The 22,505-nt window shown below is 46.5% G+C and overlaps 1 protein-coding gene across 1 annotated transcript in view; it reads left to right on the top strand.

Annotated features, from left to right (window-relative positions):
* The first annotated feature begins 10,035 nt into the window (after nt 1-10,035).
* The window catches only part of LOC308154147 (BCL-6 corepressor-like), a 49,101-nt gene continuing 36,631 nt past the window's right edge, over nt 10,036-22,505 (top strand). Inside the window, 5 exon segments of the mRNA XM_080527323.1 lie at nt 10,036-10,139; nt 16,087-16,166; nt 17,405-18,273; nt 18,355-20,863; nt 22,432-22,488. Of these exon segments, the coding sequence (XP_080383449.1) occupies nt 16,164-16,166; nt 17,405-18,273; nt 18,355-20,863; nt 22,432-22,488 (3,438 nt within the window). The 5' untranslated portion in view covers nt 10,036-10,139; nt 16,087-16,163.

Below are 22,505 nucleotides of genomic sequence, written 5' to 3'. Positions count from 1 at the left end.
CACCCAGCTGGCCAGTGCACAACATCCTTGAATTCCATCCCTGCTGTTAAGGCGTGTCTGTGTATCTGCAACACAGTGGGGATAAATACCACCTAAACTCACCTTTTGCCTCCTTCTAACTACTAGACTCCCTTGAATGGTTCTTCTTCAACATGGGACAGTTAAAAGTTGCTTATGAAACAAACCTCAGTTCCTTGCATTGAGCCACTGATCAGGCTTGACTAGTCTGGTCAAACAGGAGAACAGACAGTAGTGTTGGTGAGGAAACAATGGACATCTGAAGATGCAGAGCAAAAATATAACGTCGAAAATCAGTGATTTGGAGGCCAGTCTGTTCCTAAATTTGGGCTTCACACCTAGCTAAAGCAATCACTACCCCACAAGTCTCTAGGTGGTAGAAGCAGATTCAACAGGCCTTGAGGTGTCTGTCTGTGCTGATGAGGACGGAGGGGAGTTAGTATCTGGCTGCATCGAGTCTCTTTGCTCACACTTCTACTGCCACCGTGTGGTCATATGGTGCTTCTGCAATGTCTGTTACACAGCTACGAAAATAGACATAATAGAATGAGTGATAACTCATTCTATTCATATGGCTACGAATCACTGTCTTGCACCAAGCAGTTTTAGCATGATAGATACAATAAAGCAGGATATTTTATTTTTGCTGTGGAAGGATGGTGTGTGTGGCCAATAGACAGCACGATTATTTAACTGGCCATTTAGGTTATTACAATGTTGGCACAAAACACTAATTCTCGAAATTCACTATCATCATTCACTATACACCATCATCTTATGAATGATTAAGACTGAGGGACATAATCTATTTATATTCAGTGCTATTTAGTGCTAGTTCACTATTGAAAGCAGTTATTTCCTGAAAATAGGATGCAGAATTGGAACTTAGAATACGTTTTTTAAAGTTATTGTATGACTAGTCATTCAGAACAGTAGGTAACTTTTTGTGGTGTAAAATGTTTTATATATACAGTATACTGTATATACATTGCTCAAAAAAAGGGAACACTTAATCATCACAGTATAACATCAAGTCAATTAAACTTCTGGGATATCGATCTGTCCATTTAGGAAACGTAAACGATTGTTAATCAATTACACCTGCTTTGGTGGAAATGAAAGTGACAGCTGGTGGACAGGAGAGGCTTTGCAGGTGGTGGCTACAGACCAGTTCTCTCTCCTTATCCTTCCTGACTGATTTTTCTCTAGTTTTGCATTTTGCTAGTGCCCTTGTCACTACTGGTAGCATGAGGCGGTACCTGCAGCCCATTCAGGTTGCACAGGTAGTCCAGCTCCTCCAGGATGGCACATCCATACGTGCTGTCGCAAGAAGGTTTGCTGTGTCTCCCAGCACAGTCTCAAGAGCGTGGAGGAGATACCGGGAGACGGGCCAGTACACAACGAGAGCTGGACAGGGCCGTAGAAGGGCAACAACCCAGCAGCAGGACCGGTATCTTCTCCTTTGTGCGAGGAGGAACAGGAGAAGCACTGCCGGAGCCCTACAAAACGATCTCCAGCGGGCTACTCGTGTGCATGTTTCTGACTCCATGAGGGTGGCATGAGGACCTGATGTCCTCTAGTGGGACTTGTATTCACAGCCCAGCACCATGCAGCTCTATTGGCATTTGCCAGAGAACACCAGAATTGGCAGGTTCACCATTGGCTCCCCATTCTCTTCACAGATGAGAGCAGGTTCACACTGAGCACATGTTACAGACGTGAAAGAGTCTGGAGACGCCGTGCCGAACGTTATGCTGCCTGCAACATCATCCAGCATAACCGGTTTGGCGTGTCAGTGATGGTCTGGGGAGGCATATCCTTGAAGTGTTCCCTTCATTTCATTGAGCAGTGTGTACAGTTTTTCACATTACGTTGCTTTCTCTCTCCATATGCAGTCACTCTGTGTGGTGGTGCATGTTGGCATAGGCTCCTGCTCAGCACTTGAGTTGAGGGGGGATGAGGGAGGATGGCATCCCCCCGAAATAAAAACGGTCAAAATCATCCCCCTTCTAAAACTGCCATCCCCCCTTTCCATCCCTTATGTCATTTTATCAATGAACGTGGTATTACTGCTATTTCAACATTTACTTTTGCGCATATTGAGTAAAATACTATGGCGAGGGGGCACACACACATGCAATGACATTTTTACCAAGTCACTGACACTGAAGTCACTGACGCTGTGGGGATGCTAAAATTGTCCCCATATGATAAAATCCACCATCCCCCCTGATTTTCTTTTACAACTTGAGTAGCACAGAGTTGGGATTTTATGGGGTCTGATGTGGGCACTCAGATAAATCAGCTGTAGGCCTTGTGTAAATTACCTGAGACCTGATCATTTCATGCTTTTCACTCACACTAGAATTGTGTCTTGGTAGAAAGGAGGGGGCCATACATCCCCCTTCACCCCCTTCACATCATTTTAGGCAGCACACCCTCACGAAATACACTTCCTACATCCCTGGTTGATCCACCTGCCTGTCTTTACTAGCACATGCTTCTGGCAGCCATACTCCACCATGTTGAAGTATCTGACAATGGGTGGACTTTTACAAAACGTTATAGTAGCTCTCCCTGCTGCGTGAACATATATCATGACGATTTTCTGTCTGTGCTCTCAGATGATTTTGACCCTTATGGCCTTATAATACCATACGTTTATTTGCGACAGTATCCACTAGTTAAGAATCTTGACTTCAAGGCGTGCTCGGCTTGGGACTAAACTGTGTGCTGGGTGTCTGCTACCGTTATGTGCGCATATATACAAGGAAGCACGCAGGGCAGCCATGGCTCGCCATCTTAACTACCACCTCAACATGTTTTTTCTGCAGCTTGTGCCATTCGTCTACTGTCTCATCTCTACTGCATGAACAAACCATGTCCTTACACTTGTCTCAAGCAAGGCAAGGTCCAGGAGGGGAAGGTTCAGGAGGAGGAGAGGGTCCAGAAGGAGAGGGTCCAAGAGGAGAGGGTCCAGAAGGAGGAGAGGGTCCAGAAGGAGAGGGTCCAGGAGGAGAGGGTCCAGGAGGAAGGGAGTGTCCAGGAGGAGAGGGTCCAGGAAGAGAGTGTCCAGGAGGAAGGGAGTGTCCAGGAAGAGAGTGTCCAGGAGGAAGAGAGTGTCCAGGAGGAGAGGGTTCAGGAGGAGAGGGTCCAAGAGGAGAGGGTTCAGGAGGAGAGGGTCCAAGAGGAGAGGGTTCAGGAGGAGAGGGTCCAAGAGGAGAGGGTTCAGGAGGAGATGGTCCAAGAGGAGAGTGTCCAGGAGGAGAGGGTTCAGGAGGAGAGGGTTCAGGAGGAGAGGGTCCAAGAGGAGAGGGTTCAGGAGGAGATGGTCCAAGAGGAGAGGGTTCAGGAGGAGAGGGTCCAAGAGGAGAGGGTTCAGGAGGAGATGGTCCAAGAGGAGAGGGTTCAGGAGGAGATGGTCCAAGAGGAGAGGGTTCAGGAGGAGAGGGTCCAAGAGGAGAGGGTTCAGGAGGAGATGGTCCAAGAGGAGAGGGTTCAGGAGGAGATGGTCCAAGAGGAGAGGGTTCAGGAGGAGAGGGTCCAAGAGGAGAGGGTTCAGGAGGAGATGGTCCAAGAGGAGAGGGTTCAGGAGGAGAGGGTCCAAGAGGAGAGGGTTCAGGAAGAGATGGTCCAAGAGGAGAGGGTTCAGGAGGAGAGGGTCCAAGAGGAGAGGGTTCAGGAGGAGAGGGTTCAGGAGGAGAGGGTCCAAGAGGAGAGGGTTCAGGAGGAGATGGTCCAAGAGGAGAGGGTTCAGGAGGAGATGGTCCAAGAGGAGAGGGTTCAGGAGGAGAGGGTTCAGGAGGAGAGGGTCCAGAAGGAGAGGGTTCAGGAGGAGAGGGTTCAGGAGGAGAGGGTCCAGAAGGAGTCAGAGAGCAATGTCTGGGGGGAAGAGAACCACAGGAGGAGCACGGGAGCAGGAAACAGAATCCTCCCTCTTTCTACCACCTACTCTTTCTCTCTCTTTCTCTCCTCTCAGGTTGAGTGTCTGTGTAAATACTACCTCTAACCCTAACCATTACATACTCTTAGAGTATGCCATTTTAGCTTTATCTCTGATATATATATATATATTTTTAAAAACAGACCTCTAACTCTATCCAAACTCCCGATCCAGCCAGAAAGCTATTATGCATGCTCACTTAAACCTGGCTGCTAACTTCAACTGTTTGAATTGGGCTTCCCTTCTTGACAGAGCATAATCAACCTTATGAGGAGACAGTTTGACTGTAAATGCATGGTTGTTGCTTCTTCTGTCTTTAATAGACAACCACAATTGTTCTCCTTACCCCAACTGACTCTGAATGGAAGCAATTCAGATAATAATAGCAATATCTGGTACACCTGAATGACACATCCCGAATATCTGGTCTCTCCAGATGAATATTTTAGAAAGAAGACAGTCACAATATATGTCTCATTGACTTTTTACAATAGAGGATGGTGTATAGTTTGATGTAGTCAAAGTTTGAGGAGTGTCAATTTCACCATTTCCTTTAACAGTTGGAAAACTCCTATATAACTGGTAATCCTAAAGAGCATGATTGGAAGCATTTCATGCCTGTAACTATTCTTAGAGTAAGCAATCTTTGCTGTATTATTCTTTTTAAAACAGACCTCAAGCTCTATCCAAACTCCCGATCCAGCCAGAGGGCATTGAAAATATTGTTATATCGTTCTTGCCCCTGTTTTATATTGTCCCATTATTTTATTCTATTTATTCATATTGTTCTTGCTCCTGTTTTATATTTTATATTTTATATGAAATTCCCATTATTTTTATCCTATTGCTCTGATCAAATTGTATTTTGTCTATTTTTGTTGTTGATCTGGTGTTGTTTCATTGTGTAATTGTGCTGTTTGTTTTAACTATTGAAACTTGATGTTTTTAAGCTGCTGTCTTGGCCAGGCTTCCCTTGAAAAAGAGATCATTGTATCTCAATGGGACTGACCCTGGTTAAATAAAGGCAAAACATTTTTTAGAAATGAATGGAGGCATATTCATCTCACCCTTAAGTCAAAAATGTGTATGCTCCAAGCTTCTGATTGTACTGTATCCTTCTTAGTACTATCCCTGATACTTTGTTTATAATAGCAGAGCTATAGCCTACCTGCAAATAATCCAAACTTTCCTTGACATTCACTTCCTCAGATGTCCTTTTTTTCACTCAATAAAGCCTCTTTTGAATATTTTTAATTGAGGGTTGTTTTTATGTCTTTTGTTTTGTCTTGCTTTGGTTGTTTTTGTTTGTTTGAAACACTGTTTGAACCTGTTTGAATCTGTTGCTTGTTTTTTTTAAGTATGCTCTGTAAGGTGTCCTTGATTGCTCTGAAAGGCACCTACAAATAAAAAGCATTATTATTATTATGATTATTATGATATTATAATCGCTTAATACTACCGTCTTCTGCTTCAGGAAGTGTCATTCAGAAAAAAAACTAGTTATGTAGGTTGAAGATTAGGGTTATACTGCAATCATGACCTATTTGTATACATAGATTTTTACGTTGATTTTTATTATTATTTTTTTATTATTTAAAAACACTCTTGTCTGATGTCAAAAGGAATGTGTTAAGTCATTAAAATGTTGATCAAATACCTGCCAAAGGTCAAGCATGACTAATGACAACTAAAATGACTTATTCCTGGAGTAGGCCTTCACCTTGAATTTTGCAAGGGGGATAAATTGTTGAAAATGTAGATAATTAATTTAAGACTATCAATCATCACAGGAGGTGGTAAACATCCTCTTAAAATGTTCGATGTCTGACAGCATCAGATCATAAAACGTGGTATATACACCCTTGATTTGAACAACAGAGAGATGTTCAATCATCCACTCTTGGGGAACAAAACATTTAGAGGAGAATAATTTTAAAAAGAAACCTTTTTTTGTTGTTGCTTTGAGAACAGACAGAAAGCACACTGAGGTGTGGCAAGTGCCACTTGCAGGTGCTACTGACGGGTGTCACTGATGAGTGAAAGCTTCATTGTTTTAAAGCAGGGTTAGGATAAAAAAAGATCGATGCACAAGCCTAATAAATAGCACATATACCACATCAATGTGATCTGTGATTTCCAGTTGCATGTGGCAGCCCCTAATTAGTATTAATGACCGTTTCGTCCAAAACCCTTAGGCTACATGCCGGGCAGTTTTGGTATTTTAACAGATTTCACTAGAACAACATGTTTTCTATCCACATAGTAGCAACATAAAACGTTTATAAACGCAACCCCTACCACGCTGCAAGTCCATTTCGGGGGTTTGTAAATAAGAGCCTATTAGGGAGGATTCGGCGTTCTTTATTATTCATTTCTGTCTTCAACTTTTCCACGTCATGCTTGTTGGTCTAGGTTGGACATTCCCATAATCCAACTGCGTTAACCATCTCGTCCACTAGATGGTAACCCATGATCGTATCATATCACACTTCTCCCGGGGAACAGTTACGGACGTTTTGCCTACCAAATTAGCGGACAGTTCACGACCACCATTAAATTGCGGAGATAACTAGGCCTGTTGTATAATACGTCAAAGAGTGTGTCTTTTGTAGTAGACAACGTTAGGTCCGTTAATTACTGGTAGGGTATTGGTATTTTTCAAAAGCTGGCTAAATTGGAAAGAAATGCAACACGCCCTTTTTACATGTATGGCTATCAATGATTTGAATAGACAGTTATCACCTTTACGCGTAGGCTAGGGCCTAATCTATATCTCCTCAAATCATTAATTGGCACAGCAATTACTGAAAATCCATTCCCACTAGCGTAGCCTAGCCTGTGTGAAATAAATAAGGAATATCATTAGATTGAAGCATTCACGAATATGGACTTTAACAAGGGAGATGGAAACGCCTATATGTAAAAGTGCCATGCGCTCTCTGCATGGATGAATGAATGACACTGTATTATCCGGATCTCACCGCCCGTGTGGCTGGCTGCTGCTGGACTAGGCTACGTGTCCGGGCCTGTGTAATCTCCGTTCTCTTCGCTTCTCTTTGACAGGAAAAAAATACGAAAACGGGGCCGTCCCTGGAGAAGAAAACACATTAGGGGGCGATGAAGGTCAGGTGATGTGAGGGTTAGAAGAGGTCTCAGGACGAATATAGGCCTATGTCGGCACTTCTCCTTCATGTTCACGAAATAGGCTAATTAGAATATGCATGCATAATTTAGCTAAAATGTAATGCAGTTGTGTAATTGAAGATGCTGGGCTATTTAGGCTATTTGCCAATAGGCCTTGTGCGTAATTCTATTTTTCAGCCGGGGTGGCCCCTTTCTAGTGGGGTGGCCCCTTTCTCATGGGGTGGCCCCTTTCTAGTAGGCCTAGTCTAATAGTGAAACATTGTTGAACACCTGTTACAAGGTTGCCTAACGTTCAAGTTAACTGTTAAAACATAGGTTGTAACAATCTAACAATCTAACAATCCCGACATCCAACATCTGCATGTTTGACAGTAATTTAGAACTGCACTTTCTAATGCATCTTGCTCAATTATTGAGCCTTAATTCTCAGTTAGCCAACTTCTCAGTTAGTGTAGGATAGACAATTATCTTTAGAGTGATAGGCCTATTCGAACGTCTCAGACTGTCTGTCCAACGCGCATTTCCCCCTTTGTTCCCTATATCGATCGGTTACAATGCCAATTGCTGTGTGTGCGTTCATCCCGCTCATGTGAAATCCTATGCGGTGCAAGCGCAATGCATGTGTGACCCATGGGTCAGTTCCCTGGGGATCTGGGGGGGATGGTAATGGTACATTTCAACGTATGTACCATAGTCCTATGGGCACAGTTTGTGCGATCACTGTCTCTGTGTTTATGGTCTCTACACATTGGAAGTAGCCTATATTGCAGATATGCTTTATTTCTTTATTTTTTAGGCTGGTCACTCAGTCATGAGTCACTGTAACCATACACGATAAGGATTTCAGCTTCTTATGTGGATTTACCTGGTAGGTGACATGACGTGCTGCGCATAGCCGATGAAAGTATGAACAGCAAAACGAAGCTATTCATAGCTTTCAGTCACGTGGTTTCTTCCCTAGCAACCACCAACCTGAAGGGCAAAAAGTATCATAGCAACATCGCTCAACATGGCTGCCTACTATTTAGACCACCTCACTCATGAAGAACTATCAAGATACACGACGGTGATAGGAGTGGAGGATTGACACCATTCAAATAGTGTTGGATTCCCTGTCTTCTACTCTATCCGGACACGTTGGAATTATTTTCCTAACCCCCGGAGAATCAAAGTTATTGACCTGCAAAGGGTGCCTCCTTGACCGGCTTTTCCCGTGAATAACACCGGTTATGGAGGTGGTACAAACATAAGACTATTATTGCTAAATTCACCATCAGTATACGGTCATTTTGAGCCCTTAACCACCGCGCTGACACCCCGAGAAGATATACTTTTAATATGAAACTCGATCAACCGGGCGTTCACCGGCTGCTGGACGAAACTCCCAACTCCAGCTGTCGGCGAGGGAATATTTATATCCGGGAATTCGCTCCTTGCTGTGTCCACGGTGATAGGAGTGGAGGATCGACTCCATTCAAATAGTGTTGGATTCCCTGTCATCTACTCTATCCGGACACGTTGGAATTATTTTCCTAACCCCCGGAGAATCAAAGTTATTGACCTGCAAAGGGTGCCTCCTTGACCGGCTTTTCCCGTGAATAACACCGGTTATGGAGGTGGTACAAACATAAGACTATTATTGCTAAATTCACCATCAGTATACGGTCATTTTGAGCTCTTAACCAACGCGCTGACACCCCGAGAAGATATACTTTTAATATGAAACTCGATCAACCGGGCGTTCACCGGCTGCTGGACGAAACTCCCAACTCCCGCTGTCAGCGAGGCGAGGGAATATTTATATCCGGGAATTCGCTCCTTGCTGTGTCCACGGTGATAGGAGTGGAGGATCGACTCCATTCAAATAGTGTTGGATTCCCTGTCTTCTACTCTATCCGGACACGTTGGAATTATTTTCCTAACCCACGGGAAAAAAAAGTTATTAACCCGCAAAAAGTGGGTTTTGCCCGTGGGTTTTGCCCGCAAAAAGTGCCTTTTGCCCGTCAGGTGGGCGTTTCCACTATGCTGTGACGTCACATGAAAGCTATGAATAGGCCTGTATGTATCCTATTCATTTTCTAGGTGTGCGTTTTGAAAGAAAATACCCGTAACTAAATTCCCACGGCATGTCGAGTCTACCTTGAATCTCACCTCAGACCCCTCGCGGCTCCCGCAATCTTCTTCTAAACCCCCCACTCCCGAACCCCCGTCTCGTCTCTCCTCTCCTCTGCTCCTCTCCCCCTCCCCTTCATTGTTTTCACGGAGGATCGAAGCGTGCTGCTGGAGGTTTATGGTAATTGCGGTTCCCCGACTGGCCTTCTGGGTGGAGTTTGCGACTGAAAGCCGCTCGCATTTTCATTCCCCGCTCCGGAGGCGGCAGTTGTGAATGGTCTGCACGGTGCCGCGCGGAAGAAAACGGAACAGTGGAAATAGGACGACAGGAAAACTCCTGGAATATTTCCCGAAGTATACCAGGCATCGAATATGAGATTATAGACACCGTGAGCATCACCGATTTTTTTTTCTTTTCTTCGTAGAACGTAGAATGAAGTGGCGTAAAGAGACTCGCCATATTTTTGACTTGGCTTATGCGCTCCATGACGAGCCCAACATGGCGCTGCAAGGCATAACCAGACTGTATTAGTTTGTGAAACCCAAGGACCGCCGCCACCACCTGTGCTCCTTGAACTATTCACGACGATTTAACTAGGTATCTTCTAACTAATGGATGTAAGCCTATTTGTTTTTGGGCTGAAACGAATCACAGCAATTCCGAGGATGTTTACATTTTAAGATAGTTCTAGACGAATCTACATATTTTACCAACTGGAGATGTATCAGGAATGGTTTTGAGAGAAAGCGAAATATTCATCTGTGTTGGCTGCGAAGTTGCGCTCCGTCTCCTGACACACGGACGTAGGTCGTCGGTCTGTGTCGTGTAGAGAATCTCGACATACAACGGAAAAGTTGGAAATATTGAATTTTGTTCTAGAGTGATCGAATTTACCGAAAATATTCCAGAATTGATTTTCAGGTGAGATTTATTTTTTGCAATATGTAGCAGGCTATGACATTGTTTACCTTTTCCATGTTTGTTTTTGGCTGTTGTGTGTTCGCTTACCTACTATGGTTGAAGTCTCGATCATGTTCGGCGTCAAGCGGGACCGTAGGCTAATACACTATGGATATAGCGATCTGATAAAAAAAACAACAACAACAACAACAACAACAAAAATGCTTCAACAAAGAACTGCAGTAGGCTTTAGTGGAATATTACGAGTGCTTATGACAGCCTATGTTTAATTGTTGGCGTTGTTACAGAAATAACGCATAAGATAGCCTACAGATAGCCTATCGATAATTGAATTGATGGTGTTATAATTAAGGATTCAGGTATATAATGTTAACTTGAACTGACTTATCACACTTTCGAACGGTCGTTGCCTAAATGTGGTCATGGGTGATGTTCAATGTTGTCACGGGACTTTCCAGCGAACGTTTTTTGTCAGTCAGGCAGCACATTCTCAAAGGGAGGAATCTGTGTGTGGTTTCGGTGGAATTGAGATATGTTAATTATAATTGCTTAAAATAAGACATAGCCCGTTTGAGCTTTAGTTTTGATGACTTAAAAAAAACCTCCAACCCCATATTAGCCTATTAATTCGCTGCCTCGCCCATATTTGACACTATCCCATAGGCCTACATTGTGGAACGACTTTGCAGATAAACGCTTGTGGAGGTCATCTGCGTAATTTTCAGTGCGCATTTTGTGAGAGAGGATGATGTGGTGGCCTGGGTCTATATCATTTCCACCAGTTGGCTGTATGTAGGCCGTGTAGTCAACAGAATGCGGCAGACTTGCTTGTCATGAATAGTTACAACGGCACCGTGCTCAAGCGCAATTAGACACGTGTGGGCTAAAGGCAGCCTACGCGTCTGAGATCACTCCGATAATATTGCTTGTTTTCTTGTCCACTGATGTAATGCTGACCACTTGATGTGCGCTGTCACCTCAGCAATTCAAACTTGTTCAAGTAAACGTCCTGTCCTAGCTCGGGGAGGGGGAATTACTTGGGTCACACGCGCACGGGGTAGCCTAAATGTTTCAGTTTCTTGTGAATTCGAGTCTTAATTGTTATGACTGCATGTCGTTATTACTATATACGACCTTATGTGACCTCCATATTTGACCATTAGCCGAGCCTTAAGTTCACAAGTCAGTTTCTATAGTGAACTCAGAACTGTAACATAGGTAGGCTACGGGCCCATTATTCCGGAGCGTCCCAACAGATCTCATGAGAAAGAACTGTGGGCTTGAAAACATGTTTATTTCAACAATGATTTGTTTGTTGTCAATTCCATTCGATAGATCTAGGTGAGTAAGGACTGACAGAGACACAAAGCGGGACCACGAACGGGTTAATTGCCTCATAGATGGTTAATTTATGTAAAACGCTTATCAGCCTACTTCTAACATGACCAACCAATTGTGGGCCTGATGGTCTTTCCTCAATTAAGTGTTTTTTTATTTACTCAAATAGCCTACTTATACCTGTACTCCATACACCTTGCCTATAGCCCGTAAATATGTGGCGTTGTCTTCGGAAACAAACGAATAAGCGCTCATGGAGAGAACCGCACAGTCGTGATTAATCATGTTAACTATTTCAAGACCATACCTAATTATTCGGTTCTTAGTCGTGTTATAGCTGTTACATTGGATCTCTATGTCTATTGACTACACATTGTATCTGACATTATTGAGTTAAAAATAACAGCTGTCCTTAAAGCAATATAATTTCAACATGGATAACGGTCGAAGGATCTTATTTTACGCACAGTGCATACTTTTTCTTTAAACCTTATCTAGGCGTAGCCTAAACAACAGGCGTTTTTTTTTTTTTTTTTACTATCAATCCATATTATTTTATAGCCTACCTTATTATTATGTAGGCTATGTTATTTAGACCTGTTTCTGTTGAAAAGAGACCTCCCTGCTTTTGGATTCATTGTTTGTTTCGTTTCCTCCCACCATTCTGTCTGAGGACAGCCCGGGTGTGTTTGAGTTTTTCTAGCGCAGCAGTCTAAGCTTAGTAATACCCTAAGCTTGACTACAGCAGTGTCTCCATGTGATAAGACAAGTGTCGGTCGTTCTCTGAGAAGGAAAGCAAGAATATTCTGCGTCCATAAAGCGCTACTATGGATGTTTAGGGAGATGGAATAATGTTCCCAGGTGTGATGCTGGCTATTGTTATAAAAGTCGTCTTGAATATTATGTTTAGAAAATACGAAGAGCATGGATATTCTCAGATGATGATGTTTTCATAAAGTTTTGTTCTCTTATGTCGCAATTTGGCTAAATTCGTCGGCCATAAAGCACATGCGGAGGGGAAAAAGCACAATGGTTTGGAGCATCTCATTTCCAAAAAAGACTCCCCCTTGACAAAGCAATAATGCCAACAGGTTGCCCCGTTTTAGGCCTACGTGAGAAAAAGAATCATATACATAAATAAGAAATTAGTATTGGTATAAGTCTTAGCAATGTATTGGTTCATGTATTGGTTGCTAACAAAAAGGAACAAAGACAACCCCTGCTTTTATTGTAGGCCTGCTGACATTTTGGTTCTGAAAAGATTTATTGTGCCAAGCGTCATTGACATTTCTGAGCCCAAATTGATGAGAAGAGCCTATGGAAGCCTTTCCATAATGTAGGAAATAGATTATTACACCAATATTCTTATTTGCTTACAAAATTAGTCGAATTGATCGGGAGGAATGTAAACCCTTGGTGGGCCAATAACTACCGCGTGTGATCGGATTTCACAAGTCTGTTCCCGCTACAGACGTCATGGTTTGATTGAAGCTTCTCCTCGCCCGAGTGTCCCGTGGGACGGCAGTCCCGAAACAGGAGAGCTCTTCTCTCCGCCTCAGCGACTTCTGTGCCGCAGCAGGAGCGCCGTGCACACGGTCCGCTGCGCTCTCTCACAAGGACGCCTCCCAACGCCCACACATTGTTGTCTTTATGCTGAATTCTCACCAGCAGCGAGACTCGGAGCCTTAACTACACAGTGATAGCGCGGGCCCCTTTCAGTTAGCGCTTTTTTCCCCTCGAACGGAATTGTGGTCAATGTCATCTTCCCAGAACCTTCCGTCCAATAGCCTGGGGCCAATGTGAACTGGGTAGCGGAGGTTTTGGTTACGGACTTCGAAGAACTCACCTCCGCTAGTGCGTGTTTTCGAAATGGTCCCACCGGGCGTTGAATTACATTGCATGGGTAGATATGCATTTATGAAACTCGCATGCCACGGGTCTCATGAACTCGCTGGGGCGCTGGACCTATCTGTCTATCCTGTCAGGCCTATAGACTAGTTAGCTGTTACATAGTAAAACATGTTCATAGTTATGTTATTGATTAATTAATTAATTGAGATAATCACACACTAAAACCGGGCCGGATAATGGGGGTGTTACGAGCCTTACGAGCCCCGTATGCCTTTGAGCATTTTACCTTGTAACTATTTATACTGGAAAATAGATAACACGATCTTCCGTGGTGTGACGACGGTCTTGCCCATCCTGGCCCCTTTCCATTAACCACATGACAGGGCTGGTACAATCGATTGACAGCACAAACCCGCGCGCCTTGGTCGACACAGTGAAACTACGCGTTGCTCTCCAGTCATTTATTAATCTGAATGCAAAACGTTCATGTTCTTATGTACACGTTCTTAGTCAGGTAATTTGTGTTACTGTTTTTTTTTCTGGTTATCTGGTTATTGTAGGCTAAAGACTGTGCTGTGCGTTGGCCAATATCGCACGAAAACGAATCATATGCGTTGACCACTTTAAAAATAATAATATATCACTAAATAATCATATAACAGATGTAATAATTAATTTAGAAGGCCAATTCCACGAGGCGACAGTCAGTTGATCAATGACAAACTGATTTTATGACTCCAGTTTCATGAATAGGCCAAGGGGACTTCATTTCGCTGCAAGCTGGCCTAGCTTGGAGAGACTCTGCGAGAGACTGTGTGGCGGAGGGGAAGTCGTTTCGTAACAAGCTTATCAAAAGCATCAATATCTACGGTTGAGGAGCGAGGTGCAAGCTGCGGGCCTGCAAGCCCTATTCTGTTTGTGCTCTGACCAGAGTGCGCGGTGCTCAGGCGTCACGAGGGTTGGAACCGGGATGGCGATGGCTCCAAATGTGGCAGATTAGCCTAATGGAAGCGAGACCAAAACAACAAGGTGGCATTTTGAATGTGAACGGGAACGAAACCAACGAGAGTTCATTTCTTGTAATTTAGTGTCACATAAACAACGGATCTTGCGTCATATTGTTTTCCAAAGAGCCTCAATTTTACTCCTCTGTGTGTCCTTTTTGTGTTTGGGGAATAATCCCTATTCTACTGTATTTTCACTGTGCGGAAGGCAGTTCAGGGTATTTGAAAAAAAGGAGAAACGAAGGACATCTTGCTTTCTATTTGGAAATATGCTAAGCAATAAGTCACTGCTTTTTCAATGGATGGTTTTGCTTGAGTTTGTTTATCTTGGGGGAGGGGGCACGGAATGGGTTAATCCCATTTTCTACCTCTCTGTTGGCTGACTGACAGCTAGGGTCATTGAGGGTGTAGAAAATGAATTAGGGGAACGTGACTCAATTGTTGTTCCCTTTCTGGGCTAGCCCTCCTTTGAGCAGTGTTTGTGAATGCGTAGGTAGGGACTTGGTGAGAGATTTTGCTATACATTGGAATTGCCCAGACACTGTTCTGTATTGCTTTTGTTTGTATATGATCTTGAGTTTATATTTAAAAAAATAATAATAATCAATGCTGGTGTTCACATTAATTTAATAGGACTACATTTTATTTGAGGCCACTTCATATATCTTCATTTATACAGACAACATATTTCCAATTTAGTTTGTGTCTTATGTAGAGAGATATTTTCTCTGCTACAACAATATGTGCTAATCCACAGGTTGATACTTATTTTTTAAGTAAGCCCAGAGTAAGTCCTCCTGACTTGCATTGATTTGGAGTCATTTCTTTGTTCAGGTTGCTTGGCAATGTTGCAACATAGCCATAATGTTGCTATGCAAATGATGATAGCAGCCAGCCAGTGGCAGGGAGGAACAGGAAGGGAAGGATGGAGGGAGATTGAGGAGGTGGGGATGGCTTGATGGATGAAAGTGGGCAGTCCCACCCCCCTTCCTCGCCTCCCCTCCTTCAATGGCAGCGACTGGAGCCATGTCGCAAGATAAGGACAGGCCTGCATTATTGAAATCCTGGGTCTGTAAACCCATCAATAACACAGTGTGTGCGTGTGTGCGTGTGTGTGTGTGTGTAGTCAGCTGCCCGTCAAAGGGCCCCTCTTTCATGTCACAGCCAAGCTGTGGGGCTGGAAAGCCAGAGCGTTGCGATTGCATCTTCCTCAGGGCGTAGCGCTGAGAAATTTCCCTGTGACAGATGACAGCCATTCCGGCCCCAGGATTATGAGTTCTGCCGAGGAGGCATTCCTTATCAGCGCTCTGGCTCCCTGATAACGAGGCACGTTGCACAGATCCCAGCCTGCTTCTAGGCATGGCTGTGTAATCCTCCTGTAGACCTGTGTGTGTGTGTGTGTGCGTGTGTGTGTTTGTGCGTGTGTGTGTGTGTGGGCGTATAGGCAGGCAGGGGGGTTGGCTTTGCAAATACAGGTTGCCTTTTGTTCATATTTTTCTTTAGTACGCACCCTCCCAAGTATCCTCATGCGTCATGTTTTGACAGACAAAGACGTTGACTCATTGATGACGTGAAAAACCTAAGCGCTTGTGCATGCAAGCATGGCTCATTTTAGGTTGATTTCCAATGCATTTCTGTCTCAATTCATCAAATTGCCCAAATGTTCTTCGCTTGATGATGACATGGATTCAATCTGTCCAAAAAGTACATGTATTAATGTTATTTTTTCCCCTTCTTACATTTTGTTGGGCCAGGAATGCTTCTGTGAGGGATGGTGAGGGGCAGAAAGCACACTTGGAACTAACAGCTGGGGATTCACAGCACACAAAGCATGGTAAGCCTCTCTTATCCTGAATGGCAAACCTGTCGTAACATTACAGAACCTTATGATGCATATATAGATATATGTTGTGTAGAATAGGTATGGTTGTCTGTCATCCGGACGAGCCACTCATGCCAGCTCCACAAAATACATTTCTATGTGCAATGTTCTGAATGTTTCACCTCACTGAATGCACCACTGTAAGTCTTGTACAGTGGTTCTGGTTTTCATTTTGATGTAGAATTACTATTGGCCACTATTGATGTCGGATTTACTGTCCGCCAGGCGGGTATAATTTGTAAATGGGACCCACAGTTGATCCTATATGAGATGAATCACACACCCATAGGAAAGGAAACTCAATTAATCCTCTTCCTGGCATCAGTATTCTGCTCTGTGCGGAGCAGAATAGAGGGGTGGGTAGCGTACTATATTAGTCATCCAGGAAGACATGCCTCCCGGTTAGGATGGGTCAGGCAGATATCAGGGTGGAAGGGTAGAAATCTGAGGACGGCCGCATTGTAATGCACCACATAGTATCAAATTACAGTGAGACCGCTTTCCGATGTCTGGCTCCACCCGCCCGCCTCCCCTGGCAGTTGTACAGCCTGCGTGGTGGTCGCATCATTGTCTCAATCAAAGGTTTCTGTCGTCGTCGTCCCCCACCCGAAAATCCGTAGCATATGACTCCTCTATTTTTAAAGAGCATGGAGCTAAAGTGTGTGATGCCCGTGTGCTCTCTTCAGTGACCTTGAGTCACTCGTCATTGAGTGGCCTTGCCGTAAAGAGCCCAATTATAGCATGGAGACTGACATTTTGAAATGGAAGTCTTTGTGTTGTTAATTAATCCTCTATCGTTGATTATTAGATATGCCAATAATGGAAAATAAAGAAAATGCATCCAGGTTTCTTGCCAGAGGTCTAGATGAATATTAATTTAAAACCGTTAAATCGCACCTTGTTAAAGTAATTCAAGTTGAGGCATTCATCTATGTTTCATATGGAGGGAAATGCTTTTTACATGAACATATTAGTTATCCTGGTTTAACATTTAAAATGAATGACAAAAAGTCTGTAATGACATTTTCTTGCAGTGTAATATCACTAGAGCTTCTATGGCTACAGTGCACATCCAAAACCGTAAATACTGTGGTATTATATATAATAATGTATGCTTGCATGGAAATTCCATCCCCAGCCGCATTATAACTGCTGAGTCTCACCTCTCTGTCGACCATTTTGTGTCGTAGGTAGATGCGAGCGCTGCCTGCAGAATGAACCCCCTAGCTGCCCTGGGCATGGACCGCAGCAGCCTGATGAGGGAGAGCCTCCGCGTCCACGGGGGAATGGTCTACCCTGGTATCCGCACCTTGTCTGCTGAAAAAGGCAGAGAGGGCGTGTCCTTGCCCCTGGGCTACGACCTCCTCTACAAACCCGAAATGACCATGGACGGCAGGAAGCCCGGTAACGGTTACGTGGGCCTTTATAAGAGCCCGTCCCCCGGGGAGGGGCTGGGGCTGGACCGCCGCGTCGGACCCACGGACAAGCACGCAGAGTTAGGCCTCAGTAGCAGTAACGGCTATTTACGGCTCCCCTGGGTGAGCCCGTACGCAGAAGCCGGGATGTACCCCTTCCTGGACTCCTCCAAGTATGCAGCCCTCAACATGTACAAAGCCTCCTTCCTGTCCCACCCTTCTCCATACCTGCCCCAGCACCTGGCATACCAGTCTCTGTGTGCCGGGGCGGGGGGCAGCGGCACCGGGGCAGAGAGGCTCTTCTACATGCCCCCCTACCCTCCGACGCCCATATCCTCTCCCCTAGCCCCTCCCATGAGGATCCCCACAGCCACTGTGGCCCCTAGTGCCCTCTCCCCACTGGTGCACTGCCAGGACAAGAGCATGCAGGGTATGGGCCCCCGCATCCACCATGAGCCTTCCGCCTTTGGGTCTCAGCTCCACCAGCAGTCCCATCACCAGGCCCAGTCCCATCACCAACCCCTACCCCAGTCCCATCACCAGCCCCAGGCCCAGCCCCAGTCCCAGTCCCAGTCCCATCACCAGTCCCATCACCAGTCCCAGTCCCAGTCCCATCACCAATCCCAATCCCAGTCCCAGTCCCAGTCCCAGTCCCATCACCAGTCCCAGTCCCAGTCCCATCACCAGTCCCAGTCCCATCACCAGTCTCACCAGCAGCCCCACAGTGAGAGGCAGCACAGCAGCAGCAGCAGCAGTAGTAGTAAGCCTATCCGGTCCTCCTCCAGTAAGAACTCTAGCAGCCACAGCCTCAGTAGTAATAGTAGCAACAGTAGTGGGACTGGCATGAGCAGCAACGTCCCGTTGGACTCCACTCCAGCACTTGTGATGCAGTCTCCCCGCACAGCTCCTCGGCCTCCCCAGGCCTCAGCCCCCCCACCCCCTCCTCTAATAGACAGCACTTTGGACTTCCAGAAGCCCCTGTTTAGAACCCCCCCTTGCTCTTCCTCCTCTTCCTCTGCCTCATCTGTGTCTCACCCGTTCTACATGAGCAGCATGGCCTCTGAGCATCGTTCGCCAGTGCGTCCCAGCAGCCACAGCCACAAAGCCAAACCCAAAGAGGGAAGCTCCGACCACAGGAACTGCGAGAACGGAGAGAGGAAGTTAAGTAGGTCCCCCTCCAAGACATCATCGGAGAGACCAGCACTACAGGCTCCTCCTGCCAAAGACCCCGCGGACAAGCCTCTGGATCTATCAGCTAAAATCATGGAGTTAGAAGGAACTACCAATGGATTCCCCCAAAAACTAGAGGCCATGGCTAAGCTGGGGTACTCGCCCAATGCTCGATATGGCTTTCCCCCCAGCCGAGAGCTCCTCAAAGAGACCCTTTCCCCGTCCTCCTCCATCGGGGGTTCTTCCTCCAAAACCCCGGACCGGCCTGAAATCATTAGCACTTTACACTCCTCTTGGGTGGTACCCAGTCCCAACCCAGCCCCCGGTTCCGACTCACTCAATCACAACAAAGGCCTCTCCTCCGTGATCAAAAATAAGAACCTCGAGACCGTTTCACAACAACAGCGAAGCTCCTCCTGTCCAAGGATAGGCGAGGTGAACGGTGCTGTTGTCCCCAGCCCCGTCCCAGCCGTGGTTACACCAGGCGGCCGACCGGCCTCAGCCTCCCCCTCCCCTAAGGCCAACAACGAGTGGTCCAGGGCCTCCCCCAACCACTCCGAAAAGTGCTCCCCAGCCAAAACAGTCAGCAGCCACCCCTCCTCAGGGAAATCAGCGAAGACCCCCCAAAAATCAGAGGCCCCAGAGATAGCCTACAAATCCCAGCACCAGACGCCCCACCTAGAGAACGGCCATCCCTCCAGCCATCTTTATATGCCTCAGAGCCAATCCTATCCTCTGCCTCCTAGCTTAGCCTACGCCAACCGCTACCTACCCTACCCAGTTCCAGAGAGCATGTCCCTACCCCACATCTCAATGCCAAGCAAAGGCCCAGTGTACCCCCACCCTGTCCTACTGGGCAGCAGCAGCCTGTACCCGCCCCGCTTGGCCCCAAAGCACGGCCTTCCCTACGGGATCCCCCCCAGCCACGGAGACTACCTGACCTACCACGACTCCCAGGAGATGGTCCACCCACTCATGTCCTCCCACCTGGGTCTAGACCCCAAGGCCAGTGAGCAGCTGGAGATCAGGTCCAGGCCCCAAGAGAAGCCCTGGCAGCGAGAGGACTACAACAAGATCCAGACAGCCCCAGGCGCCGAGTCTAGCCGGCGGGGCGACAGAGACACAGACAAGCTGGCAGGCCAAGGCTCAAAGCCACCCAACAAGCCTCTCACAGGGGGGAGGGAGGAGATCATTTGCATCGACTTGATCCAAGACGATATGGACAGCGACTCTCCCCCAATCAAATACGGTTCCCCCAGTGCTATGAGAGGGGATCCCTTCAAGCCTGTTGGAAACGGCAGCAGTTTGAACAACAAAAACAACAACAACAGCAGCAGCAGCAGCGAGGGGAGAGAGCCAGAGCTCAAACACATCCTCCGCTGCTCCGGCCAGGCTGCTGAACACAGGCCAACCGACGGTGACAGGCAGCCAGAGCAGCGCTGCCAGCCCAGGTTGTTGGAACAAGGCTTCCCCCCGTCCGCCCTCCGCCCTAAACCCTACTCCCTCTCCCTCTCCCCCGGGCCCAGCCACAGCGAAGACAGCCCCAGCCCGGCAGAAAGCAGCCCCCTCCCAGATCTGCCTGAAGAGCAGACCCTACACTGCGCCCGCACCTCTGGGGACCGTATATCTGGGAATCGTGCTTCAAAGGACCACGCCTCTCGGGACCGCACCCCCGAAGACCGCGCTTGCGGGGACCACGTTTGTAGGAACCATCATTCCAGAGACCGTACATTTGTGGGCCACTCATTTGAAGATCGTATTTATGGAGACCGTACTTTCGGGGACCGCATCTCTGAGGACCGCTCTTCTAACGAGTCCGGATTCAACGGCTCTGAGAGGCACAGCGGGGTTTCTGTGAACCACTACTCGGACTTGAGCAAGGATGATGACGCTGAGTCTCACGAGGATGACGATGATTGCCACGGCTGCCCCAAGAGCCGCAGGTCCAGCTTGGCCAAGCGCATTGCCAACTCCTCAGGCTACGTGGGCGACCGAATCAAGTGCGTCACCACCGAGCTTTACGGAGACACCAGCAAACTGAGCCGGGAGCAGCGGGCACTCCAGGTGAGCTACCCAGAACACTTACAGTATACATAGAAACCAGGATGTAGAATTTTATTTTAATGTGTTGCTTAAAAAACAACAACTCTACAGCCCAATTTATTCAGCAGGTAGGGTAGCGCTCTTTTTAGTCCTGGGGTAACAGTGTAAACTGGATTTTCTCTGAATAATTCAGCTAACGTAGGTCTTGGTGATTTGTTGGGAATGTGTTCTAGAACGTAGCGGAGGATAAAATCTCGTACACTTTGTGGTCTTCCAGAATCAGGATGGAAAAAATACTGGGATAGGGTCTCCTCATGTGTCAGGCAGTAGTATTGAGAGTGGATGAGCTTCGAAGAGCTCTGCGATGCATGTAGAAGCTGGCCTGACGGACTTACTTTCCACAAGCTCCAATACAATTACTGGGCCGTTGCCTTGCCTCCTTCCCCTCCCCCATCTCCCTCCCTCCCTGCTGCTAGGCTGTAGAGCAGCCTCTCGCTGCGGCACTGTTATGGTTAGCGGGGAGAGCGAGTTAACACAACATGCTGTCTGTCTGTCTGTGTGTGTGTGTGTGTGTGTGTGTGCTGGCGATGCTCAGCCGGACTGAAGATCAGCGTGTGTGTGTGTGTGTGTGTGTGTGTGTGTGTGTGTGTGTGTCTGCCTGCGCACGCTACCATGGCCTGGCTGGCTCTTCATGCCCTGGGCTACTGTTAACCTGCCAGTGAGTCCCGGGGATGGGATGGGGGGTGGGTGTTGTGGGGGATATAGTGGTAGCAGCCCCTTTCCCCCCTCCCATGGCTCTTCTCCCAGCCCCTGTGAGGCTCCTCTCCCCTCAAATTACGTGTCTTTACCCTCCCACCCCCCCCCCCACCCCCCACCCCCCCAGCCTTGTCGGCTGAGCACCGTGCCAGCACTCCGTGCTCTAACGAAATCCTCCCCATTGACTCGCGATGCGGGAGATTAGCGATCGCGGCTGCCGCTTACGCCGACTCAACAAAGCGCTGAGACACGGCTTGAGCCTCAACCGCCTTCCCCAGCCTCCGCTCCCACCCTCGACCCCCAGCTACCTCATTAACTTACACGTAATCAGCCAGTGGAGAGAAGCTAGCCTTGTTCAATAATAAACCATGTTTTTTATATAGATATATTTCACTGTAGCCTACGTTGTTGTTTAGCTAGAGAACACAGTGTACCGTGCGCAAACAATAGATAAATAACATGTCACCTTTAATGTTTTAAATTGTTCTTATATGGGGATCAGTTAAAAGGGCACCATTGCACCATTTTCCAATTATACCGCCAGTTTTCATGTCTTGCATTTAAACACTCAAGATTAGTGTAAATTAATTGCCAAAGCTGTCAAATTATTGTATTCTGTCTCCAGAGACACAGTTCACTGAATATGATCTGTAGATAATTCTGTTAGTTGTTTACCATCCCTGCTAATTAACTTACTTCTCAGTCAATTCTGCATAATTCTGTGTTGATAATGGGACAGGGTTGCATTTCATTGAATGTCACAGTTTTTATATTTTGCTTATTTCATTGAAATGACTGGCCAAAGATATTGAGCACCCATTTTAATTACTTAGATGGAAGGCTTAAGACAAGAGGACAGTAATTTAAGTCAACCTGCTGCTTACTGTGAGGTCAGTTCTTTAAACTT

This window comes from Nansenia antarctica, assembly GCF_963989245.1.
Source record: "Nansenia antarctica genome assembly, chromosome: 3".
In the NCBI taxonomy this organism is placed as follows: domain Eukaryota; kingdom Metazoa; phylum Chordata; class Actinopteri; order Argentiniformes; family Microstomatidae; genus Nansenia; species Nansenia antarctica.
Note: the sequence above shows the minus strand (reverse complement) of the source record. Positions and strands in the feature narration are given on the sequence as shown.